This window comes from Morchella sextelata (genome assembly GCF_020137385.1).
Source record: "Morchella sextelata strain SCLS chromosome Unknown scls_3, whole genome shotgun sequence".
Classification (NCBI taxonomy): domain Eukaryota; kingdom Fungi; phylum Ascomycota; class Pezizomycetes; order Pezizales; family Morchellaceae; genus Morchella; species Morchella sextelata.
This window is the reverse complement of record NW_025408618.1, coordinates 1,309,530-1,332,037: the sequence shown is the minus strand read 5'-3', so window position 1 is coordinate 1,332,037 and position 22,508 is coordinate 1,309,530. Positions and strand designations below refer to the sequence as shown.

The 22,508-nt window shown below is 44.8% G+C and overlaps 6 protein-coding genes across 6 annotated transcripts; 4 read left to right on the top strand and 2 right to left on the bottom strand.

Annotated features, from left to right (window-relative positions):
* Positions 1-2,525: 2,525 nt before the first annotated feature.
* Positions 2,526-3,366, top strand: H6S33_009179 (uncharacterized protein; the record flags this gene model as incomplete). The annotated part of the gene is made up of 2 exons (XM_044840546.1): positions 2,526-3,087; positions 3,155-3,366. 2 exons carry the CDS (start codon positions 2,526-2,528, stop codon positions 3,364-3,366), a joined length of 774 nt encoding a protein of 257 aa, XP_044697994.1.
* A 609-nt stretch (positions 3,367-3,975) lies between these two features.
* Positions 3,976-7,451, top strand: H6S33_009178 (uncharacterized protein; the record flags this gene model as incomplete). Its single annotated transcript, XM_044840545.1, has 3 exons — positions 3,976-4,213; positions 4,279-6,967; positions 7,022-7,451. The coding sequence occupies 3 exons, from the start codon at positions 3,976-3,978 to the stop codon at positions 7,449-7,451; spliced, it is 3,357 nt and encodes a 1,118-aa protein (XP_044697993.1).
* A 2,415-nt stretch (positions 7,452-9,866) lies between these two features.
* On the top strand, positions 9,867-11,547 carry H6S33_009177 (uncharacterized protein; the record flags this gene model as incomplete). Its single annotated transcript, XM_044840544.1, has 4 exons — positions 9,867-10,007; positions 10,075-10,200; positions 10,256-11,099; positions 11,159-11,547. The coding sequence occupies 4 exons, from the start codon at positions 9,867-9,869 to the stop codon at positions 11,545-11,547; spliced, it is 1,500 nt and encodes a 499-aa protein (XP_044697992.1).
* Positions 11,548-12,056: 509 nt separating this feature from the next.
* Positions 12,057-13,511, bottom strand: H6S33_009176 (uncharacterized protein; the record flags this gene model as incomplete). The annotated part of the gene is made up of 3 exons (XM_044840543.1): positions 12,057-12,404; positions 12,471-13,341; positions 13,405-13,511. 3 exons carry the CDS (start codon positions 13,509-13,511, stop codon positions 12,057-12,059), a joined length of 1,326 nt encoding a protein of 441 aa, XP_044697991.1.
* A 972-nt stretch (positions 13,512-14,483) lies between these two features.
* H6S33_009175 (uncharacterized protein) lies at positions 14,484-15,233 on the top strand (the record flags this gene model as incomplete). Its single annotated transcript, XM_044840541.1, has 2 exons — positions 14,484-14,720; positions 14,784-15,233. 2 exons carry the CDS (start codon positions 14,484-14,486, stop codon positions 15,231-15,233), a joined length of 687 nt encoding a protein of 228 aa, XP_044697990.1.
* Positions 15,234-16,267: 1,034 nt separating this feature from the next.
* Positions 16,268-18,940, bottom strand: H6S33_009174 (uncharacterized protein; the record flags this gene model as incomplete). The annotated part of the gene is made up of 9 exons (XM_044840540.1): positions 16,268-16,308; positions 16,375-16,684; positions 16,750-17,058; positions 17,106-17,216; positions 17,270-17,367; positions 17,433-17,574; positions 17,627-18,526; positions 18,579-18,714; positions 18,783-18,940. 9 exons carry the CDS (start codon positions 18,938-18,940, stop codon positions 16,268-16,270), a joined length of 2,205 nt encoding a protein of 734 aa, XP_044697989.1.
* Positions 18,941-22,508: the final 3,568 nt, after the last annotated feature.

Genomic DNA, 22,508 nt, shown 5'->3' with positions numbered 1-22,508 from the left:
CGGTTAAAGTGGATGGGAAGATGATGGATGGATTGATGGGGGTTTGCGGTAGCGGCATATATACCTTGCATGGAATGGACGGTGTGGTTTATTGTGATATTGTAATAGTGGATGCTGGAACCAAAGCATGGAGTTTTTCATTTTTTGCATCACCTGTATTTGATTGATCATTGATGTGCACTTTTTTTTCAACTCAAGTTTGGTATTTTGCTAAAATTTTATACCATTTTACCTGATCTACCCGCTCGCTCTTTTTCTCTGGCTAGAGCATATTTTAGCGCGAGAACCCTTAGTTAACTTAAGGCGACTACCATTATCAGAGGGGAGAAATAGAGTCGACTTTATTAGAAGAGTTTTGCTCCGAAGTTCGCGTTATTTATTACTATGTGTGTCTCCACAGCACAGCAACGGCTCTAACTAGGCTTATAAATCCTACTTTGCCGCTAAGCAAAGCAATGTCCCAACTTCTTATTGGTCTATTTCAACCACAATTTACACTAGGGCATACAGTCGCAAGGAAACTAGATCCTCTAGAATTATTACTATATGTACTATTTTTTCTACTGCAAACTCAATTTATTATCCCGGATTTTTTTTGCCATCCCGTACGAAATCTCTAGAATCCTGGAAATCCGGTATATCGAGTTGTGACTGACTGTACTCTATTTTTGTCAATATTGTTGATGTCACTCATTACACCATACTGTTGTGGATTAAAATGACATGTCGGAATTCTGTGTGGAAATTTGGCTGCAAAGACTTCCGAACCTTTAATTAACGAGCGAGTAAAGTACATGTAGCTGCTTGGACATGTAGAAAAACATCATTTTTGTTTTTGAATTTCTCCCACGCTCGACTCACTCTGGCCCCGTTACGAGCGCCGGCAACAGTGCGCACTTCACAGCAAAACTTCTATTCTCTAGGGCCTTGAAATATTTATTTCCAATCTGTCTAAATCATCACGTTGGGTATTTCAATATTTCGCTCACAACTAGTGACGCGGAGAAATTGGCCATGGTCGTGTTTGTCCTACGCCTGTTGGGGTAGGTCTGTGGACAGTGGCTGTAGTTCTATTACCCTGAGAGGCCTAGGCGTAACGTACTAGCACCTCTAGCTTGGTCAAAAGCTTACGGCCAGGACCACGCTCGTGATAGATGACGTTATTCGCGGAGAAAGTGTTGAGTCGCAGTACTTGATATCTCCATATTTCTCATAATCGCCCCAGGCGCGGCCATTCTTACCCCAGCTGGCAAACAATCATTAACAGGGCTTTAATACTCTATATGAACGTTATATATTCACGTCAAGACTTCGGTTGAGACCGAAGCCATCCGCGACATAGCTACATGTTACGTCCAGAAATTATAAAAAAGTTATTATAGCTGGTCGGGTTAAGGTAATATCTAGAACAACTTCAAGCCAAAATTTCTATTACCGAGGCTTGACAGAATCCTAGGGCCTCCGTCTAGAGGTCTTTAAGGCTACGGTACCTACCTTAGGCGCGATAACCCTCAAAACAAAGAAACGTACCTCGTACTCGTGAGAATGTGTTAAGGGCTTGGTTGAATTACTATTGACGCCTATCCACATCATTCCTGTATCTCGTGGGAAGTTATTTTAGTTTCATATACCCTAACCATGAGTTTTTTACATCGCGACCAGGGTTGAAGGAAACGACTAAATAATCATTTCTCTTTCCCTAACCACCAACTTAAAATGTGCGACCAGGGCCTAGTTGTAGGGGATATCAAGATCTAGCAATCGAATCCATAGAACACGTCTACAAGCCTAGATAAATCCAAACTCTCATAACCATACCATCAAAGAGGGTGCTAGTTTCTAACTTATGGTGGACTAGGTAATTACTTATAATTAGAGGGTTGATGATCAGACTGGTTAACTCAAGCGATGTTGTAGGATTTATTTACTTTTTACTGAATTGATACACGCCGTCATACTTTGTCATAGGAAAGGAAACTTTGTTTAAATACGTCGCAAACTCCCCAAACACCAGTCAGCTAGCTAGATATAGCTACTCAAGTATACCATAAATAACCCCTCGGGGTGGCGACTGCTTTTGAGGAAGTCTACGCATCTACAAAACCACGCGGGACCAAATTTCATATAAGTTCTCTTCGAACTCTATGTTTCTTTTCATCTCAAAATAAACGTCTATCCTTAACCTCCTGTACAGTTGTCCTACACTCACCAGCCTGTTTACGGGAAACCCATTGAAACCCATCTTCATTTTGTGAGTTGAATTTACTTTCTCTTCCACCCAATCCCGAGTTTGAACTCTTTCCCACATCAAAAGACTGGCGGCCGGCGGCAAGTATGTGCTTGTGAGTCTCCCGAAAGTTATAAACACCCCGGCCATAGTATATACCATCAGCTCGATGTATTACTAGCATTTGCAAGCTGCGAATCGAATTTCTTGCAAAAACCAACTGTAAGAGAGTCTTTCGGTTTGCTAATTAACGATTAAGTGATAGAAAAGTAGAAAAGAAGAATTTTTACTTTCTCAAATGGCTACTCAACCGAAAACACCCTCTTCATTAACCGTATTGCGAGAACTCCCATTGGTCCGCATCTTTGGGCCCACCAGCACGGCCACCGAATCTCATATGCATGGGTGCTCTTGTGGCCCACGCATCAGGGTTAGAGAAATAACTGATTATTCGAAGGGAAATCCCGCTACTATTCTAGACATGAACGGGATACTTTCCAATCTTCGTATTTCTCCTACTGAACTTTTGGAGGGAAGGGACAAGACTTCTCGGCTATCCAAGGGGAAGATGGGGAAGGATAATAAAATATATCGCCCGCAGAAGACTTCGGCCGGGGAAAAGAACAGCAACCTCGCGGACGTGGCGGAGACGGCTAGGCGTCATTTAAAAGCTAGACGTGAGGATGTGTCAGACATGAAGAATGGCACAGAACCAAAGGGTGATTTTTTGAACTGGCTGCGAAAAAATGAGAAATCAGGTCGGGTTACGAAACCCAGGATGAGCAAGAGGGGCGCAAAAATCTCATATGACCGGAAGATGCGGAATTCAAGTACTGACAGTCTTAACGGAATGCCTATTGGTAAGTTTGGAGCCCGTCCTCCTGTGTATCGAATTCTTTAGTTAATTTCTGATATGATGGTATACAGAGGATATCGACATGGTAAGTGCCTTCCGGGCTCTGGACGCTCAAGAGCGCGATCGGGCTATCAATCAGGTGGATCAATCAGGACTTGTTGATATGATGGAGTCATTTTCCCTCCCGGAAGATGTGGCAGATGAGGATGAGATGTGTTGTGAAAGTAATAATGAGGTTGCTCCTAGTGGATCCGAACTACGGATGGACATTTCAGATATCTAGGAGCTTAGAGTAGGCGTCTTTGGAGTCAGCTTTTCTTTCAATAGCGAGCTTTCTATTAGTAAATTACTGTATCTTAGAGTAATTTCCTTTGTTCTAGATGCTCAATTTAACAACATCGTGGTTTTATACATGTAGACGCTTTATATTTCCTATAACATTGGAACTGGATAAAATCTAATGCTTTTGTCACCCCTCGCAACCTTATAATTAGAGTGTAATATATTATGACCAATGAATTTTTAATTCTAGGGGCCAAGTGTATGCTGAGAATGACCTCTTAACTACATGTATGTAAGATCCAGGTGATGGAGCTTAGGATATATCACTAGGGCCGTTTCTAATAAGCACGTTTTTACTCTCTATAGAGTTATCTACCAATGAAAATCCCTTCTACTAGCTTCCTCTATTACCTTGCATGCTATATATTTCAACCTCCGTGCCGTGAGTGAGAATCCATGTAGGTACCATAGATGCGTCTTAGGATCTTATCTTATCAGATCATCCCGTCTAAACGCGTCCGTCAGGCACTTTAGCAGGCCGACGCGTTTCAACATCCCCTTAACCCCCAAACTCGAAAAACGGGAACTGAAGCAGTACCCTCAATTCGGTATGTCTGGTATCCCGTCTGATTTTGATCCTGCACTTGTCTTCTCTGACTACCTACCCGACATTCAGTCATCCGACTACCCGTCTCAACCGCTCGAGGAAGAATCCTACACAGACGAGCTAGAAGCCATCGTGCTCCAAGCCGAGGAGACCAGGCAGAGATTTGACGAACAGGGAGTTGTGATTAGACACCGTCAATCGGGGTTAAGATCAGCTTTCAGAAGTAGTAGTTTACCGCCTGGTGAGTGGACGGAGGCGCGTTAATTGGGATTTCGTTATTCTAGATTTTAATAAGGAAACATGTAGAGACGCCAACCAAAAGCTCGAAAAATTGCAAAAACATCTGGGCAATCCCAACATCTCCACTTGCTTCAGAAGATATACCGCCCTCATCCCCGACAACACCACGAGCAGTAGTAGCAATGCAATCAATACTCGCATTCCCCAGTTCTTCGCCTCCTCCGGCCGCACCCCCGGCGGCCAAATGTCAAAAAGTCATAGCGCCGAACGATTACGCTTTCGATTATCCGGATTCTGATGAGGAGGACGCACTCATGCGTCAGGGCGCCGATGAAGAAGAGGGCGAGGATTCACAACGACTGCCCGGAGAATCTGAAAAGGAAAATGCTCTGAAGACTCCAACCACACCCCTGAGGCCGGTATTCAACTTACCGTTATCGGGTGGGCTGTTTAGTAAAAAGTTTACGCCTACCGCGACGAAAACATCATACTCAAAACCTACGGAAATAGACCTCACGACCGAAGATTCTGCGCCGGATGTGCTAAGGAACTTCCGGGCAGAATTGACACCCCCGCCCCAACTTCCGCCGGCAAATCAAGAGTCGTTTGAAGCATTCAAGGCTGCGATGAAGTCTGCGCCTAGAGCTAGTGTACCTAAACCTACAGCTCCGGCAGTTTCAACTTCTGTATATTCGTCTACCACTGTCCCTATTGTACTTAGCTCGGGGGAGACCCTCCATGTTAGAAAAAAGGCGCCAAAAATAGGTGCTACAAGGGAAAGCTTCAGCCTGTCCTCCGAGGCCGTTGGGGGTGCTTCTGGAGAAGGACTAGACGAGGGATTAAAGAAGAGTTACTTCGGAGTTGATATCAGCTCTTTACTCAGCGATTACAACGCCGAGAAGTGCATACAGAAAACACAACAAGAAGAAGCTGCACTCAAGGCTGCTGATAAAGCCGCCGACGAAGCTCTCGCTGCTGCTCTCAAAACCGATTTGGAGATTTCCGGTACGAAATGTAAGAAGACACAGCTTTGGTCTGAGAAGTACCGCGCAAAGCGCTTCACGGACCTTGTAGGAGACGAGCGGACACATAGACAAGTGTTACGATGGTTCAAGGCATGGGATAAAATTGTCTTCCCATCTGCAAATTCCAAAGTAAAGAAGACGGAGGAGGGTGACGAGCGAGAACTCCGGAAAATTTTACTTATTCACGGCCCCCCTGGGCTGGGAAAAACAACTCTAGCGCACGTGGCTGCGAAGCAAGCAGGTTATGAGGTTGTTGAGGTCAATGCCTCCGACGAACGCTCTGGAGGGGTGGTGAAAGGCCGTGTAAAAGATATCCTTTCTAATAAGGGTGTCAGGGGTATGGGAGTGGTGACCAGCGCTTCCAACTGTACAGTAACATTGGGCAAACCAGTCTGTCTAGTTGTTGACGAAATTGATGGTGCCTCCGGCGGAGGGAGCGATGGCAACTTCGTAGGTGCACTCGTCGATCTAGTGCTATCTGACGGGAAACCATCCAATGTTGTTGTTGAAGCTGGAGTCACAAGGAAAAAGAGGAAGAAGGAGAAGGAAGAATTGTTCAAGTTGCAGAGGCCGATAGTGGCTATCTGCAATGACCTTTATGCCCCTGCATTGAGGGCATTGAGGCCTTTGGCGGAAATCGTGTATATGCGAAAACCACCGGCAAAACAGATGGTAGGCAGAATCAAGAATGTGTTGAATACCGAGGGGTTTAGGGTAGAAGATGGAGCAGTAAGGAGATTAGTAGAGCTGAGTTGTACGGATAGTGCTGGAAAGGCTGGCGGAGACATGAGAGCTGCCATGGTAGGGTGCGAATGGATCGCAGCTCGGCTGCGAGCTGCAACAGAGCTAAGTAAAATCCCGAGCGAGAAGAAATACCTCACACGAAAAATCGTAGAGGAAGAGTTTGGTGAGGGCGGGCTCGGAGATACAGACGGCAAAGGAGGGAGTAGTGGAAGAGGGAGTGTTAAAGAAGCAGTGGAAAGAGTTTTCTACGCTGAAGAAGTGATGAGAGGTAAAAAGGAAACAAGCGCCAACAAAAAAAAAATCAACATACAAAATCTGCGTCAGGTGGTGGAAGGAATAGGTGAATTCGACAAGATCATGTCAGATTGCTTCGCGACATATCTCACACGCCCTTACAACGACGACCCATACTTGACGAAACCCAACGCCGCGAGTGAATGGCTCTGGTTTCAGGATCTTTTGAGTGCAAGGGTTTTTCAAGAACAGGACTATGAATTGAGCGGATATCTCTCAAGTCCTATTCTTGCATTTCACCTTCTTTTTTCTAGCCCTGTACGACAGAAGGCTCCGCAGAGCAAGTACAATCGTAAGGACCACGAAGAAGAGGAGGAGGCGGCACCATTTTCAGGACCACAAGCAGAATGGGAGGTCCGTGAGGGCACCAAAGAGCACAAAGCCTTAATAGCAAGCGTGCAAACATGCATCATGAAAAGCGAAATAAGGCTGCATCAAGCCTTCCATGCTGCCGAGAATGTAGCTATGGAGCTTGCGCCATGGGTATCTCGGATCCTTTCTCCGAATATAAAACCGGTTGTGATCGGCGGGTCTGGGCCCGAGGGAGGAGTGGCAAGTGTAAGACGAGAAGGAGAAAAGAAACTCGTTATGAGGGGTGTAGAGGTCATGATGGGGTTGGGCGTAATGTTTGAAAGGGTAAAGGTTGAGGGAATTGGTAGCAGAGGATGGGGGTGGATTTATAGAATGGAGCCGTAAGTTCCCCTCTCCAGCTTGTGAAGTATACACGGTACTAACGTTATGGATAGCCCACTCGACTCACTCTCGATCTTCCGCACATCTACAATCCCTCCTGGCGAACTGGCACCAGCTCCTGTCCGCTATGCCATCCGTCAAGTGCTCTCTCAATCTCTCTACAAACAACAGGTAGCCCAACGCGAAGCGTCCAGACAAGCCCGGATGGGTACATCTCTTGAGGCCCCGCAGCTCAAGATGGTGGTTAACCTTGAAAATATGCTGAAGCGCAAGAAGAACGAAGTTAAGAAAGACTTTTTCGGGCGTGTCATAGTTTCCGATGAACCCCAAATCGGCGAGGAAGAAGAGGAAACACGCTGCGGAAAGAGAAAGAAGGTACAGGAAGATAAGAACGAGACAGTGTGGCTAAGTTTTCACGAAGGTTTTAGTAATGCAGTTAGGAAGGGCGTTACGTTAGATGAGTTTATGAGCGGGCTGATGTAAGTTTTATGCGCATGCTTTGGGAGCTTCTTTTGTCTTGGGTATTAGAAAGGTTGCATTTATAGTATTACATGGCTTTATTACATGTAGTTAGCTGTTTTGTAGAAGAGACGTTTCCTCGGATCTCTGAAAACCGTTAATATTAATACCTTCGAGTCGATCGCCAGATCACTCGCTGATCGCACTCTTTGAAGATGATGAGGTGTAGTGTGCATCAAAGATAATTGTTAAGCCATGTAATCTTCTTCGCCGTGTTTAGAAAACTTTTCTCCTATCCAAGCTATGGTTATGGCTATCGTTTAGGTAGGCACCTGTGACCAAAGTATCGCCCATAGGATCGAAAGGATCCGGGATATTACTTATGCTCAAGTTTCCAACCTAGATACATACTATCTACTGTTAAGTACATACATATGGTGGTTTGTATTCGTCCGTCGGCGAGGTGTATGGCTCTTGCTAGTGTTAGCAGATATTGCCCCAAAGAATCCCCCCACATATTCTATTTCTAATATCCTCAATTATATGTATGTACGATCAGGAACGGTTTTTACTGTCCATAGTAGTGTTTAAACAAAAGTGTACGTTCATTATCCCACATGGCGGGACGAGCATAGCTCACTTGGTTGGCACTGAAGGTTGTTTCTTACGCCAAGACACATAGCTAGTCAACCATGCACCGCTCTAATCTCCTTTTAACTCCATAACGACAATAATCTTCACATTGCCCTTTGCAATCATCTACATTACACGCCTGCCACCCGGAACGCACCAAAAACACCCTCCATATCTACACTGCCGAGGAAGATTCCTCACGAGTGATATCCTATGATCCTGATGGATCGGCGTGAACCGCGCAGCACCCTCTGGAAGCTAATAGGTAATACTAGTTGTGTTATAAGTATAGGCATGGAGGGTATCTACTTCTAACGAAGGACCTAAATTAGCCCATTATTGTGTTCGTGGTATAGGCACATGTATGTAAATACGTTCACGACTAACTTTGAAGAATGGGGACTTACAAGTGTTTCCTCACCGTCAATGACAGAATAGACAAGAGGGGGTAGTTTTAGTCAATGTGAGAAGCAAGGCTCGACGTGATATTACCTAGGAAGCAAGATAGAGGAATGTGCGGTCGGCGTACGGCACATGTTGAATAAAAATATACATAGACATGGAAAATCACTCGGATGACAAATGCACTAATATGGCCAATTTCAGAGACATCTAGGAGTAACCGGGGCTCTGAAAATTCTTAATTCCTGCTAAACCATAGTGCAGTGCTGTAAGGAGACATCGTGGGTGCGTTGATCTCGGGTAGTGCGGCCATAGTGGGGGGGAGAAGAGGGTGGCTGCATGAAGTGCTGGAAGTCATAATAGGTGGCCATTCTGGATAAATATATATATAAAGAAGACACGCACACGCAATAAAAAAATTCCGTAAGATCGTAGCATCAAAGAATCCCCCTTTATCTCCCATCTAGACTATGGGTCCATCCTCATGAGAATAGAGGAGCCCCTCATCATAGATTCCCACCATATCTACCCCGCCCGCGACGCGCATAGATCGGATACGAGAGCACTGTAAGGTTTTATTTTAATTCCCGATTCTAAACATGCCTAATTTGATATTAGTTCTTACTGTCTTCTTTTGTGTGTGGCTTGTGTACTACCTATCAGTGGTTGCAGCGTTTCCTGAAACCGACCGAGTGATACCCCATGTCTCTGGCTAAATGGATAAACTTCCACCGCTAACTAGCGGAACCCGGTATTGATTCACGGTAAGTCGTCAAATCCCCACCTTCACCTCCACTGTACATTGCCGATGTTCTAAAGCGAGCTTGTGCCGACCGAAACGGCCGCGGGTAAGTCAATTGGGCCATTAGGCTCTTATGATCGGTCTTCCTTCAGATTGTGAGCTTCCTTGGGCGCAAATCAAGAGTTTATCCAAGAATAAAGCTAGATTAGCGTGAGCTTACGAGATACACCTGCTAGGACTCTACTGGGGAGTTGAATCTCCGTTCTTGGAGCTGATATCCTTTAAGGCTATATATCAAAGCAATGTTCTCCCTTGCATGATCCCATGGCGCGGATCTTCGGTTGAAGGCCCGAACAACCTGCTTGCGCTGCACCCCATCAACTCTAAAATTTTCCGAAAGTCCAATTTATCCACCCAATTCAGCCAGACATACTTAAGTGATGCGCAAGAACCGGGGATGGAAAAAGGCTTCTTTGAACTTTAGCCAAAAGCCGGCAGTAGGGATGAGATGACAATGTGGGGTGAAAGAACGCGGGGAAGGGAGAGAGAAGGCATGGAGAGGTGTGTGTTGGGGGGGGGGGGGGGGAGGTATATATATAGCGTGCTGTACGGTAGACAGAAGAAAGACAGACATCATATCCTGATTTTTTGCGAGACCTAATATGACTGGAATATTTGCAAACTTTGGAAAAAGACTCAGCATTGCATTCTCAGGCGAAAAGAACATGACGCCTGCTGGTATTCTGAAGGTTGAGGGGACGAAGATTGTTGATACCGATGGAAAGGAGGTCCTTTTGCGGGGGGTATGTAGCTCAATTGCAATTGAGTTAGTTTTTAGAGGATTGCTAACAGTAGTGATGATGTGCGCAGGCTGGTGTAGGAGGATGGGCAAATATGGAGAACTTCATCACCGGATTCCCAGGACGAGAATACCAGATCCGACAAGCTCTTGCCGAGGTTCTTGGGAAGGAGAAAGCTCAGTTCTTCTTCGATAAGGTACTAGCTCTCTTGATAGTATTCCTTCTTCGTCGCACTAACATCATACTCCCAGTTCCTCGAATACTTCTTCACGGAGCAAGATGCCAAATACTACAAATCCCTCGGTCTCAACTGCATTCGTGTTCCATTCAATTACCGCCACTTCGAAGATGACATGCACCCTCGCGTCCTTAAGCCTGATGGTTTCAAGTGGCTCGACCGCATTGTCAACCTCTGCGCCGCTGAAGGCATCTACACCATTCTAGACATGCACACAGTTCCCGGCGGCCAAAACGGCGACTGGCACTCGGACTCCGCCCACCACGTTGCCGAGTTCTGGAACCACAAGGATTTCCAGGACCGTTCAGTGTGGTTATGGGAGAAGATCGCCGAGCACTTCAAAGGAAACCCGTGGATTGCCGGGTATAACCCATTGAATGAGCCTTGCGATCCTACACACGAGAGGCTGCAGGCCTGGTACCATCAGGTCTACCCGGCTATCAGGAAGATCGATCCAGACCATATTTTGTTCCTGGATGGAAACACTTTTGCGTCAGATTTCTCGCACTTTGATGTTGAGGAAACATGCAAGAAGTGGGATAACACTGTGTACTCGGTGCATGACTACTCAAACTACGGATTCCCGGCCTCTTCAGAAACATACACTGGGACCGAGGAGCAGAAAGCGAAGATAAAGCGAAGTTATCTCAGGAAAGTACAGTGGATGAAGGAGAACAACCTCCCTATCTGGAACGGAGAGTTCGGCCCGGTGTATGCCAGGAAGGAGTATGACGGAGAGGAGGAAACCCCAAAGATCAATGACAGCAGGATCAAGCTCCTCAAAGACCAATTGGAGGTTTATGATGAGGACCGAATCTCATGGAGCATCTGGCTCTACAAGGACATTGGGTACCAGGGTAAGCATATTCTCTCCAAATCGATACGGCCAGGAATTAACCATATGACAATCAAATAGGAATGGTCTACATCAACCCCGACACACCTTACATGAAGCTCTTCCGCGGCTTCCTCGACAAGAAGTTCCGCCTTGCCATCGACGCCTGGGGTGCCGATGACTCCAAAATTCGCGACGTCATGGAGCCCTTCGAGCAGTTCATCGCCGACAACGTTGACCCCAAGTACCGCAACCTCTACCCCTCCCCAGTGTGGAAGTTCAAGGACCGTATCGCCCGTATCTCGCGCAACATTCTATTAGCCGAGTTTATGGTCAAGGAGTGGGCGGACCACTTCGAGGGTATGAATGAGAAGCAGCTAGATGAACTGGCGCAGAGCTTCAAGTTTGAGAACTGCGTCCACAGGGATAGCCTGAATAAGGTGTTGAGGGACCATAGGGGCATAGCGTAGATTTTAATGAGTTGTACTTAGCGCTTTCTTTTTTTTTTTGTATTTTTGGAATGGAAATCTTTTGTGGGTACATACAGTTCTTTGTGTGAGAAGTCGGCTATTGTGTCGAAGCACAACTAATCACTCGTTGCGTTGAGATTTAAAAGTAGAAAACGTACTCTGCACGACCAGACTTCCTAATCTCTTTATGATGCTAAGATAAGAACAGAACTCTGGTAGTTTTATAAATCAAATCTTGCAATCCCCATCTTTCTGGTTTACAAGTTCTAGAGCTAGTACCGCTACTCAATCAAGCAACCCACTAAGCAACCGACCAAAGAATTTAATATTTGAGTTTTCCCACGATATACAAAGAGAAAAATTAAACCCAGCCAAACTCTTAAACACGTTGTCACACAAACAATCTTTCTAACGAAAATGAGAATCTAACAATCATAGGCGATGTTTGAGGCGCAAAAAGGATACATGTGGCACTGAAATAAGAAATTGGGAGGGTTAAATGAAAGCATCTACGCATATCTACCACGACGTTCGTTGTTCATGCTTGAGCGAGACTGCCGCTGGCGAACAGCCCTGTACTCACGGTCGTGGTAGATATCGTTCTCATCTTCATATCTAGCCCTCTTGCCGCCAGAGACCCTCCTCCTGTTATTCCCCCTCTCCCTTTCCCCCTCTTTCTCCCGTTCCTTCTCTTTTTCCTTCTCTTTCTCGGACTTGTGGTTTCTTCCACGATCCTTGATCTTTTCGTAGTTGTCGACAAGTTCCGCAACCCCAAAGCGACCCTCTCGCCTGGCCTTTGTGGTGACAGGGGGTTCATCCTTTTGGGGGATGCCGAAACGCTTTGCGCGCAAGGAAAGCTTTTCGGCCTCGGTGAGTTTTGCTATGCGCACAAGGGTTGGCATAGAGCTTGGGGCTGTACTAACAGCTATTTTCCCGGTAGGGTTTTGCTTTGCTAAGACCGTAGGAGTAGCTGTGGGTTGGACAGAAGAACGGGCCTTGATCGGAGGGTCATTTGACTTAGATGATTTGGTGGGTGCCTTGTCTTCAGGGAAAAGTGACGCAATCGAGTTGAACTTAAATCCGGACTTGGTAGTCTTGAAGGATTCTGATTCCGTGCGGGTTTTGGAGTCTCCGTCTTTTTTAGAGAGACTGTTCGTAACGCCAGTGGTTGTACCTGCGTTTATCTCTTCAACGATGGACGTGAGGACAGTGGTTGGGGAAATTTTAAGGTAATCGAGTGTTACGGAAGAAGCAGCACTGCCGGCCGAAACAGGATCACTAGAACTCATGGGGATAATATTACCAGTAGGGGCACCAGAGGGGATTTTAATGGTAGGCTTGGGAAGAAGCGCAATTGAAATAGGCTTGGTGGCAGCATTGATAATCTTTTCTTCTGCTGGGTAGAACTCCGCTGCAAGGGATTTGTATTTGAAACCAGTTTTAGTGACTCTGTCGACAGGAAGGGAGCCAGGAACAGTGGCTGTCGTTTCGGTTTTGGAGGGGCTCTTGTCAGTAGTAGTGTCCACTTCAGAAAAAACAGAAGTAGACAACTCTGACTTTGGGATATTGAAAGAAACCTTGGGGATCGGCCCAGACTTTGATGCAGGGAACTTTTTGGATTCGGGGTCAGGAGTTTTGCTAGCCTCCAGTGCCATATCGCCGTAGGTTTTCTCCCAATTGGCGTAGTCCCCCTCATCACTGGTAAGAATATCATTGGAGAAGAGCGATGAACGACTGATGTGAGTATCTGAGACCGGGCGCTGAGGGGTTGTAGTTGGCTTTGGTCTTTCAGGCCTGGAAATGGCAGGAGAGTTATGAAGCTGTGGTGATGGGGATGGATCATGAGTGTGATCATACTCTTCTAGGCGACTGATGAGAGCATCTTTCACTCCGAGAAGCGAGAGGCCGCGGTTTCTAAGCAGCTCGATGAGTTCGAGTTTGGTCAAATCGGTATAATCTTTCATAATTGTGAAGGGGTGGGGTGGATGGAGATGGAAAGGAGGAGGAGGGGAGAGTTTCGGCGAAAAGGGTTGATGAAGTGTTGAGTTCTGAATGATGATGGTTATGATGATAGATGGTAGGTGATGTGATGGTAGATGTCGGGGGATGGTAGTGGTGTTAGTGGAGCGTTGGCGTTTCAGCAACCTTGACGTGGACGGCGGAAGGGTCGTATTGACCTAGACTCTCCAAAGCCAAAAACGGTTAAATCAACAGAGAGGTAGGCCGTATACACAAGGGGAAGATAGCCTTCTATTGAGAGGTTTACATGTAAGTTGGTAGGCCTTAGCCGTTGTTTCCCTTGAGAGAACATCGAAGCCCAGTCTACGCCAAGGTTGGTGCGAGTGCTAGCTTATGATCAAGACGACATCTAAAGGCTCATCTAGTAACATGGATCGGAGCCGTCAACTTTGTAGCATCTAACTACATGTATCAACAATCAGAAAATTAGAAAAAAGTTACATGGAATTCATTAAATAACGGACAGATCCTTTTAGAGGGGATTCAGGTAGTAGAATTTACTATTTCGTTTTTCTTTTTCCCTGGACTCGACCAACCTTGCAAATTTTGTTTTATCTTTCGAATCACCAAAAAAAATATGCAGAATCTACCGCGGGAACAAAAGAAAGACATGCACACAGACAAAACTTTTAATGGTTCCGACACCGCCCAGGCCCGCTATTATCTCTATACATGTTCTACGGTTCTAATTACCTATCCACCAACCAAACAGAGTAACCATGAAATAGAATCTGAGTGTGAGATCAAAGTTAACCAGAAGGCCTTAAATACCGAATCACCCCTACTTATGAGCGTTACTTTGAATCTCGTGGTCTTCAACACATACTGACTCTCAACACTTTCTCTTATTCAGGTTTAATTTTATCATCGACTTTCGAATTTATAGTTATATTCTGCATCTACACACCGGCGACAGCATGATTAACGAGTTTTTTGAACTCATCACCGAGAAGTACACTCCGTTCGACTGGAGCAAGAACTATGAATGGAGCACCTGGCCTCAGTTAACTAGGAGTGAAGCCGGGCATGGCGCTAGAGCACCAAGTCGGTATATCCAGGATCAGGAAGAAAACCAAAGCTTCTTCGAAGGGTTTGATCCCCTTCCCGGAGCTAACGAGGCTAGGAAAACAGTCTCTCCTACGGACCGTAAGATGGTAAGCAGACTATACACACTCTGCCCTAACTACACGCACCGCAAAGCTAAGTGATTCTCACAGTTGCTGAACCACTTACACTCCGCTGTACACGAGATTGAGCTACCGCAGACCAGAATTTTCGAACCGGAGCCGGTGCACTGTCTCATAAGTCCTCTAATTTACTGGGGATGGTCAAATGAGTCAGAAAGCGGGGACTATGAAGGGGAGTTATTCGCCCTGGAGCCAAAGCCTATGTCGATTAAACCCAAGCAGTTTTTCGATTGGGGGTGGTTGAGGCAGTTGGAGGATGGGGGCTGGGAAGGGGGTCCGTACGAGTTTCCCAAAGGTTCAGGAGAACTGGAAAGCGGGGAATATGAAGGGGAGTTATTCGCCCTGGAGCCAAAGCCTATGCCGATTAAGCCCAAGCAATTCTTCGACTGGGGGTGGTTGAGGCAGTCAGAAGACGGGGGCTGGGAAGGGGGGCCGTACGAGTTTCCTGAATATTTGGATGACATCGATAGCGATGATTAAGTGTCTTTTTGTTCTTCTACCTTGGTTTCTCTTGGCTTACCTTTGATTTCTTCGTTTTCGAGTTTCTCCCTCTATTTTTTTTAAACCTTTAATTCTCTTTGGTTAATACTGAAAGCCGTGCACGTGCACGTGTAGTTTAGAAAATATAATGACTATGAGATCACAGTATACTATCAATGTCAATCCATACCCAATCAAAACTTAGTTAGTACTGAGGCGCCTATAGCTATCCGCAGCACCTGATCCATGTTTACCGAAAGCCAATTCAAAGAGGCCTAAAAACACAGATTTCTTTCACCGCGGCCATGTTATCCTATGTGCGGGAAATTCTGACAGGTGGAGTGCAACATAGCTTCTAGCATGTACACAAACTATACATACGGCCCTACTCCATGTGATTTTTACGTAACCGAATATGGCTATGATTTGGCTTTGAAGCACTGGAGATATATACTTGGCCATGCCCATAACAATAAAGTCAATACTGGGAAAATCTAAGGCCACTTAGACAACGGAACAAACCAGCTGAATTCATTGAGACTCAGAGTCCGACTCGAGCTTTAAGCTACAAGTACATGTAGTATATAGCCATAGCCAGCACCCAAACCCAACCCTAGTTTTGAACTTGAAGTTAAAACAACTGGGGCAATTACATTCAGGTTATAATTGGGTACCGAATACGTATATATCAAAATGCTACCATTTCTTGAATTCAAATTATTTACTAAACTGTGCTGCTTATAGATATTCGTTAATTTGAATGATTATCCCTAGTCACACCAATAGTACACAAATATAGCTAGATCACTAGATCGACCAAAGGGTTGAAAAAAAGTAGATGATCAGAGTCAATCAAGATAACGAGTTTAATAAATTCTATTGATATTATTGAAAAAAAGGATATAATATGTACGCGCAGTTACAACATGTAGGTATATATGGGAACAACTAACTCTAACAGTCATAAATGAAAAAAGATTAAGGAAAAAACCATTGCTATAAAAGCACACAAGATGTTCTAAATTCCAAGGCGATCATTGATATCCATATGCCTGCGTTGGTCCCCCACCGAGTCCTGCACCAATGACAATTAGTTAGTAAATTATGAAGGTAAGGGAAAATCACAACTAAATATACTTACCAGCCGCTTGCGCCAAATACCAGCTTCTACTCGCGCCCCCGTCCAACCACTCATTCTTAAACCCCTCCTGTGCAAAAAATAGCCAACTACTTTGTGGCTGGAACAGTGCAACGTTTGCATATAATATGCCCTTCCAGCCATCGTTAATGCCTGCTGTCCTGTTCGAGAACCACTGGTCCCACTCTTCACGGCAGAACTGGGCGTCTCTGTAGTAGGCAGATGCGGGGGTCAGGGGGATCATATGGATTCCTTGTATGTATTCAATTTTGGCACCAAAGTAGGTGGAGTGGTCCACTTTATTTTCGAATAACTGATGAATAATCATGTTAGTATGCATATATCATATTAACATGGAGTAAAATATATATAACTTACAATTCCGGTAACCTTATTCGCAATAAAGTTCCACGGATGCGCCTTGTTCCCGGCTTTCAGCAGAAAATACTCATTGAAACTCCGTTTCATCAATGCCATCATGAGGTTTCCTCTCCCTTCGATCTTTGCATCACCGACTACATTGCCCCACAGTTTGATAGCGTAGCCGCAATTCATATCCTCAGAGGTAGATTCTTGGTCCTTTCCGTCGGCAGACTCGAAGAGGCCTTTAGCCCAAGAATGACCGTTGTACCAGTCGAAGGCTCGGGAAACAGGATACCATGGATCAGATGAGGACGGATTTGCCATCTATCAAAGTCAACCTCCGATTTCATTGGGGGATGGAGTAAACTCACATCTCTAAGTAGAGTTTCGAACCAGGGTCTGTTGGTTTGAAGCCAGGCCTGGTTATTGTTCAATTCCTTGTCTAGTTGCCCAATCGCAGCACCGGTGAATAGGAAGTAAGACTATATTATCAAGAGTTAGTGATAGATATAGATGTAACGATGTATGGTTCTACCCAATGGAAGTGATGATCATTATAGTAACCGTTTCCAAAATCCGACATAGCATCACCGTTGGTGAACATCGCACCTGAAATAACCCCTCTCCAAGTAACTTGAGCAAGGACATATAGTTATTAGTTACCAATATTTCATATATTACGAATGGGGCGAGCATACGGTCATAAACTAACGGAAATTGTTGCTTGTTTGTCAAAAAGGGCTGAAAAGCTGCTTTCAGCCTTTCCAATCCCCTTCTTGCCAAATCCTGTTGGCCGATACGTGCGGCCACAATAAGCAGCTGCGCGAACTTTTGAAAACCCTGTACGAACACAGTTAACTATGCACAATTCACGAGAAAAAATAGCGCATACCTTTCCACTAAAATACATACTGTTCAGGTATGTTTGTCCCCCCATGTCCTGCGCCAACTCCTGCTCTAGTATCGGTTTAATCACCGCAATCTGAGCAGCGGTGAATGGTGTTCCCCAAAAGAATCCAGTATTGGTTGGCATGCTCGGCTCCACCAAGGTCCAACTATCTCCAATCAGCGCCTCTGCATTTCCTTTCGTTGGGCTGTTCAATTGCAACCCAGTTCTCCTGGCAGTGACCTCGGAGTCAAGATGATGTTTCAACGCATATGTCAATAAACCATTTGCATTGTTTGACCCGTAACGGGTCCACTTGAAGTTGTATGTCCCAACAGTCCCTTCGGCTACTCCGGAGATCTCCATGCCTATGGGGAAGGCGCCGGCAGTGGCATCAATGACTCCTTCGAGACCAGCGTTCTGCGTACCGTCTTTGCTGAGCTTTGAGATCTGTATAAAACCCGTGAAAGAAGACGATGCAGAGATTTCACTATTACTTCTCAAAGATAGGTTCAACTGGGTGCCGGTTTCACTATAGGCGTAGAGAAGCCAGATACTGTTATCTTCTTCGGTGATCCTCCATTTTTGAAGACCAGACCGCGGCGACTGCATTTCCTCGAATTTTCTGTACAATACCCCGGTAGTGAGTTTGGGGGTAAGATCCTTATATCGTCCAGTGATGAAGCCCATGCCTTGGTATAAGGGCATTTGGAGCCTTTTAGTATCAAGGCCATACTGGGAGACATCTGCATGAAGATTGAGTTCGACAGAGACATGTGTTGGGTTACTCAGAGTCGTAGTAGATCTCGAGAAAGAGAACTCTTGAGCACCAAAGGTGACGGAATTAATTCCCAGGGCGTTGATATAGAACCTGATCGGGTTATCATTTGGGTTGTCGCCAACTCCCTAATCTAATATCAGCTACTTGTTTTTGACCATATTTCAAGGAATAACATACTCTTTTATCCTCGGTGGCATGAGAAATACTTGCCCCAAAGTTACTCGCCGTGGCGGAATCTCTGGGGACCCAGAACATGTACGGAATGGTCCATACTCCCATATCCCTCTTTCCCAAAAACAAGTTCGAATAGAACCTTCAAAACACCAAGTCAACATAATTTACTACTTAATTTTTTAAGTTATTATAAGAGGCAGGGCATACTTATTTGTTGATATTGGGACATCTGCACCTACAGTATCAAACGAAACTCTTGGCAGTTTATTTTGAACCTTGGCAAACATTCCCAAGGGGGCTGCTGTTGATACTGGGCTATCAAAGAGCTGCGTGCTGGCGACCGTGTATGGGCAGAATGACGACATGATTGGGTTTCTGCAAAAACCTTCGGGGATACAGATGTCAATTGCCTGAGGAGCTCCGGACTTACTTCCTGAACTACTAGTGAAAATCCAACTTTGTTGCCACTGAAATTCGATGCTCTGGCTATTGAATGCAGAGCGGCGTAGCCTTCGATGTGCTACTGGTGCGGGCGCGCTGTTGACTGGTGGTGATACGAGAGATATAAACCCTAAGAACCAAATAAAGGTTCGAAATACTTGTTGCATTGTCGTTAGTTTGGATATTTCTTTCATAAAGAAATTGATTTGAATGTAGGAAACAAAGAGAAAGTTGGATATCTGGGAATCAAGAAAGCGTTGTTTGATGGGGAATAAAACTATGAGAGATTAAGGGAATTCATAAAGAAAGGAGAGAGGTCAATGGCCAGTTTGCAATTTCTTAATTATTCAAAACCGTGTTCCTTTTAAGTAAACGTATCCAACTAGAGCTAGAAGGACACTCATGACCTAAGGATTAGATAGTTATGGAATGATGTGACCTTAAATATCCTTAAATATTTTTGTTGATTAGGTGTATGCACTTGGTGTATATGTAGAAACCAGGTTGCTATATGTATGTACGGGTATGTGCGTAGGCCATGTGTGAGGACCGAGTGACAGAAGGTGCAGGAGAAATAGATTCGAGATGATAAAAGCTTCCATGTCGAGGTTGGCATGGCAATAAATAAAGAATCGAAACAAGTCTTGTTGACTTGGTAATCTCCTTAAGATTTCCCGTAGCAGGACATTCCTCCGGTAACTACTTAAGATGTAGTTGTCATTCCGAATATGTATGTCGTACAGAGACCCAAGATACCGGGAATGTCTCAAGAGGTTGGATCTCCATGCCAGGTGCACAGACGGGACGCAGGAACAGCCGCAACAGGAAAAGCAGGAACAAAAAAAGGAAATACAGGGGGCGAGCAAAATAGAGATAGATCAAGCGTAGCCAGCAAGTAATTAATGAGATAACTGTCATATCCTACCTCTAAAGGTTTCTAAATCTGTGTTGAATTGTTGATGCGAATTAAAAGACACTCAGATTGCACGATTATTGCAGGTTTGATTCGAGCTGTTTGTGAAATTCGAAAGCTAGAGCTTTAGGTCTAAAGATATGGTTGCTTGATACTAGTAGAATAGATAATTGTGTTGACGGAATCTGCACAACTACTGACGTATTTATATCTGTCCTCTTGGATGTTGGGTTGTGGTGACGTGAAGTCAAATGTCAAATTTAAGAACAAGTCTACGCGCGTGCGCGGTATGGAATCAACATCCATGTATCAGCCTCACCTCATGCCGATCTCCCCCACTTATTTTGACTAGATTGATCATTTTCATCCTTGGATGTCTATCTAGCTTCTGAGATGCTTGACTGCAAGTGCGGGTGATCTTCAATGTGCAGATACCATACTCGTGGTCTGGGGCCCTGTCTGCACTTACTGGTTATTACGTACAATTTAATCATGAGATTCATGTATATGTACACAATTTTACTAGTCTCGCGCCAGGCTACATGGGGTCCTGGGGGGTAGGGGTTGAGGGTTAGGGGCTTATTTACCCTACTTGGGTATACATACACTTAATATTTGACTATACTTGTGCTTGTAGCTTGATATTGGGGAATCCACACGTAGTGGAGCGTATTTGCCAACCGCCAATTTCAAGAATTTACAAATTGTGGGGCTCCGAAATGGCAACCGGGGCTGTTAATTTTGAATTTCGGTGGGGCGGCGTGCTGTGAGATATACCAGGAGGATCACAAGTACCCAGTTTTGTTACTACCGAAGCTAGTATCATGGGTATGAATTTTCAGTTCCAACAGCGTACTTCACAGGTAGCGTGATGGGTTGTCTGGTTTTCGGGGTTTATTCTGTCATACCGTTAACCAGATCGATTTTGGCCACTGCGGGGAACTGTCAATTTTGCCTCCCGAAACTGTCAAGTTTGAAGTGTCAATAGTTGAAATTGACGGTTGGCAAATACGCTCTAATACAGGTAGTTTATCGGAATTACAATCTTAATGTAATGGTGAATACCTAACTAACGTACACATGGTATATAAATATAGATATATTTATTATATAGCGATATACTGGATACCGCGTATATTATTAGTACATATGCTTAGAGGACCTACATGTATATATAGCAAACCTACATGTACTAGTAAAAGCCTTCGAAGCTTGTACTTCCCCGTATCTCTTGAATCTCTGCGTGACCGCCGTTTCCAACTCTTATTACTTTATTAACCCTAATATCATATTAACCGAAATCTCGTGTTTAGCCCACCCGCTCAACCGATGGTAGGGATAACAATCAGCGGGCTTGTGGGACGTGAAGAGGGTGTCCAGATTTGAAAGTATTACAATGAACCAGTACTGGTACAAACTGCCCAATAATTTCTCTGTTCCTCGAAATACTTCATAGCCAATCTCCTCGTATCAGTTAACGTTGCTCTAACCATTTACATGTGATAATTGCACCTTTCGGCTCTGACAACTACTAAGCTAACTGCATCTGAAGACTCAACTCCTAAGACCACGCCCCGCAAAAACACAATAGACATCATTTAAGAAGGAAACTTCATCAGATGGCCGGTAAAGAAAGTTTCAACGATCACAAGGTTCATCTCATGAAGATGACTACAGAGGTCGAAACATTTCAAGACTCCGCCGGTGAAATGCCCCGAATAGGAACTATATCCGAGGCATGATCGATCACGAATAAAGCGGTCATCTTGGGAAGCAAGGCTTCAGTATATATTATACACTGATATAGACCTTCCCGTGATCCAAGTATATGGTTGAGTCAGTCGTAAGCTTGAAGCAGCAGATGCGGCGGGAACATTTGTGTCTGATCTGGTGGAAACATGATGATTTTGTGATGAGTTGAGATACATTTTCAAATATACAAGACGCTGGTTCTGCATAACGAATTGATATGAAGCCATTATTACGGCCAGGGATCTTCAGAACATGTCGACAGTTCGCTACGTTGTCATATGCGGGTTGCGAGTGATGGCTTATGTATTGATGCTGACGTTGTGAGACTGCGTGTAGTTGCTATTTCTGGGTATGCAAGCTAACTCATCATCAAAGGAAAGTTTCTGAATGTTCATAGGATCAATTTACAGGGTACGAATATGTGAAGATAGGCCGCATTGACCCTAAGGTTCTAGAGCTAGGCTTCCATGCTTTCACCACATGATGAATATCCGGGGAAACTTGACACGATGTCTTTCCTCAAAGTTTTAGAAGTCTCAACTCTAAAACAACTCCAATGTTGAGATATATCTTGAGCTAGGTTCTACATTCCTAAATCTCGCTATTATATAATGAGTGAATAAACCTTTACAGTCCCAAATCCTACTCAAAACCCTGCTCAAACCTTTTAAAAAGATAACTCATGATCATCATGATGCTGATCATTTAACTACAGGTGACGATATATGTCATGGCTGGTCTAGATCTATTGAAAACACCTCATATGATGAACTTAAGGGAATAGTTACTCTTACCTGATAAACCACGATAGATCATATTACCCTCCA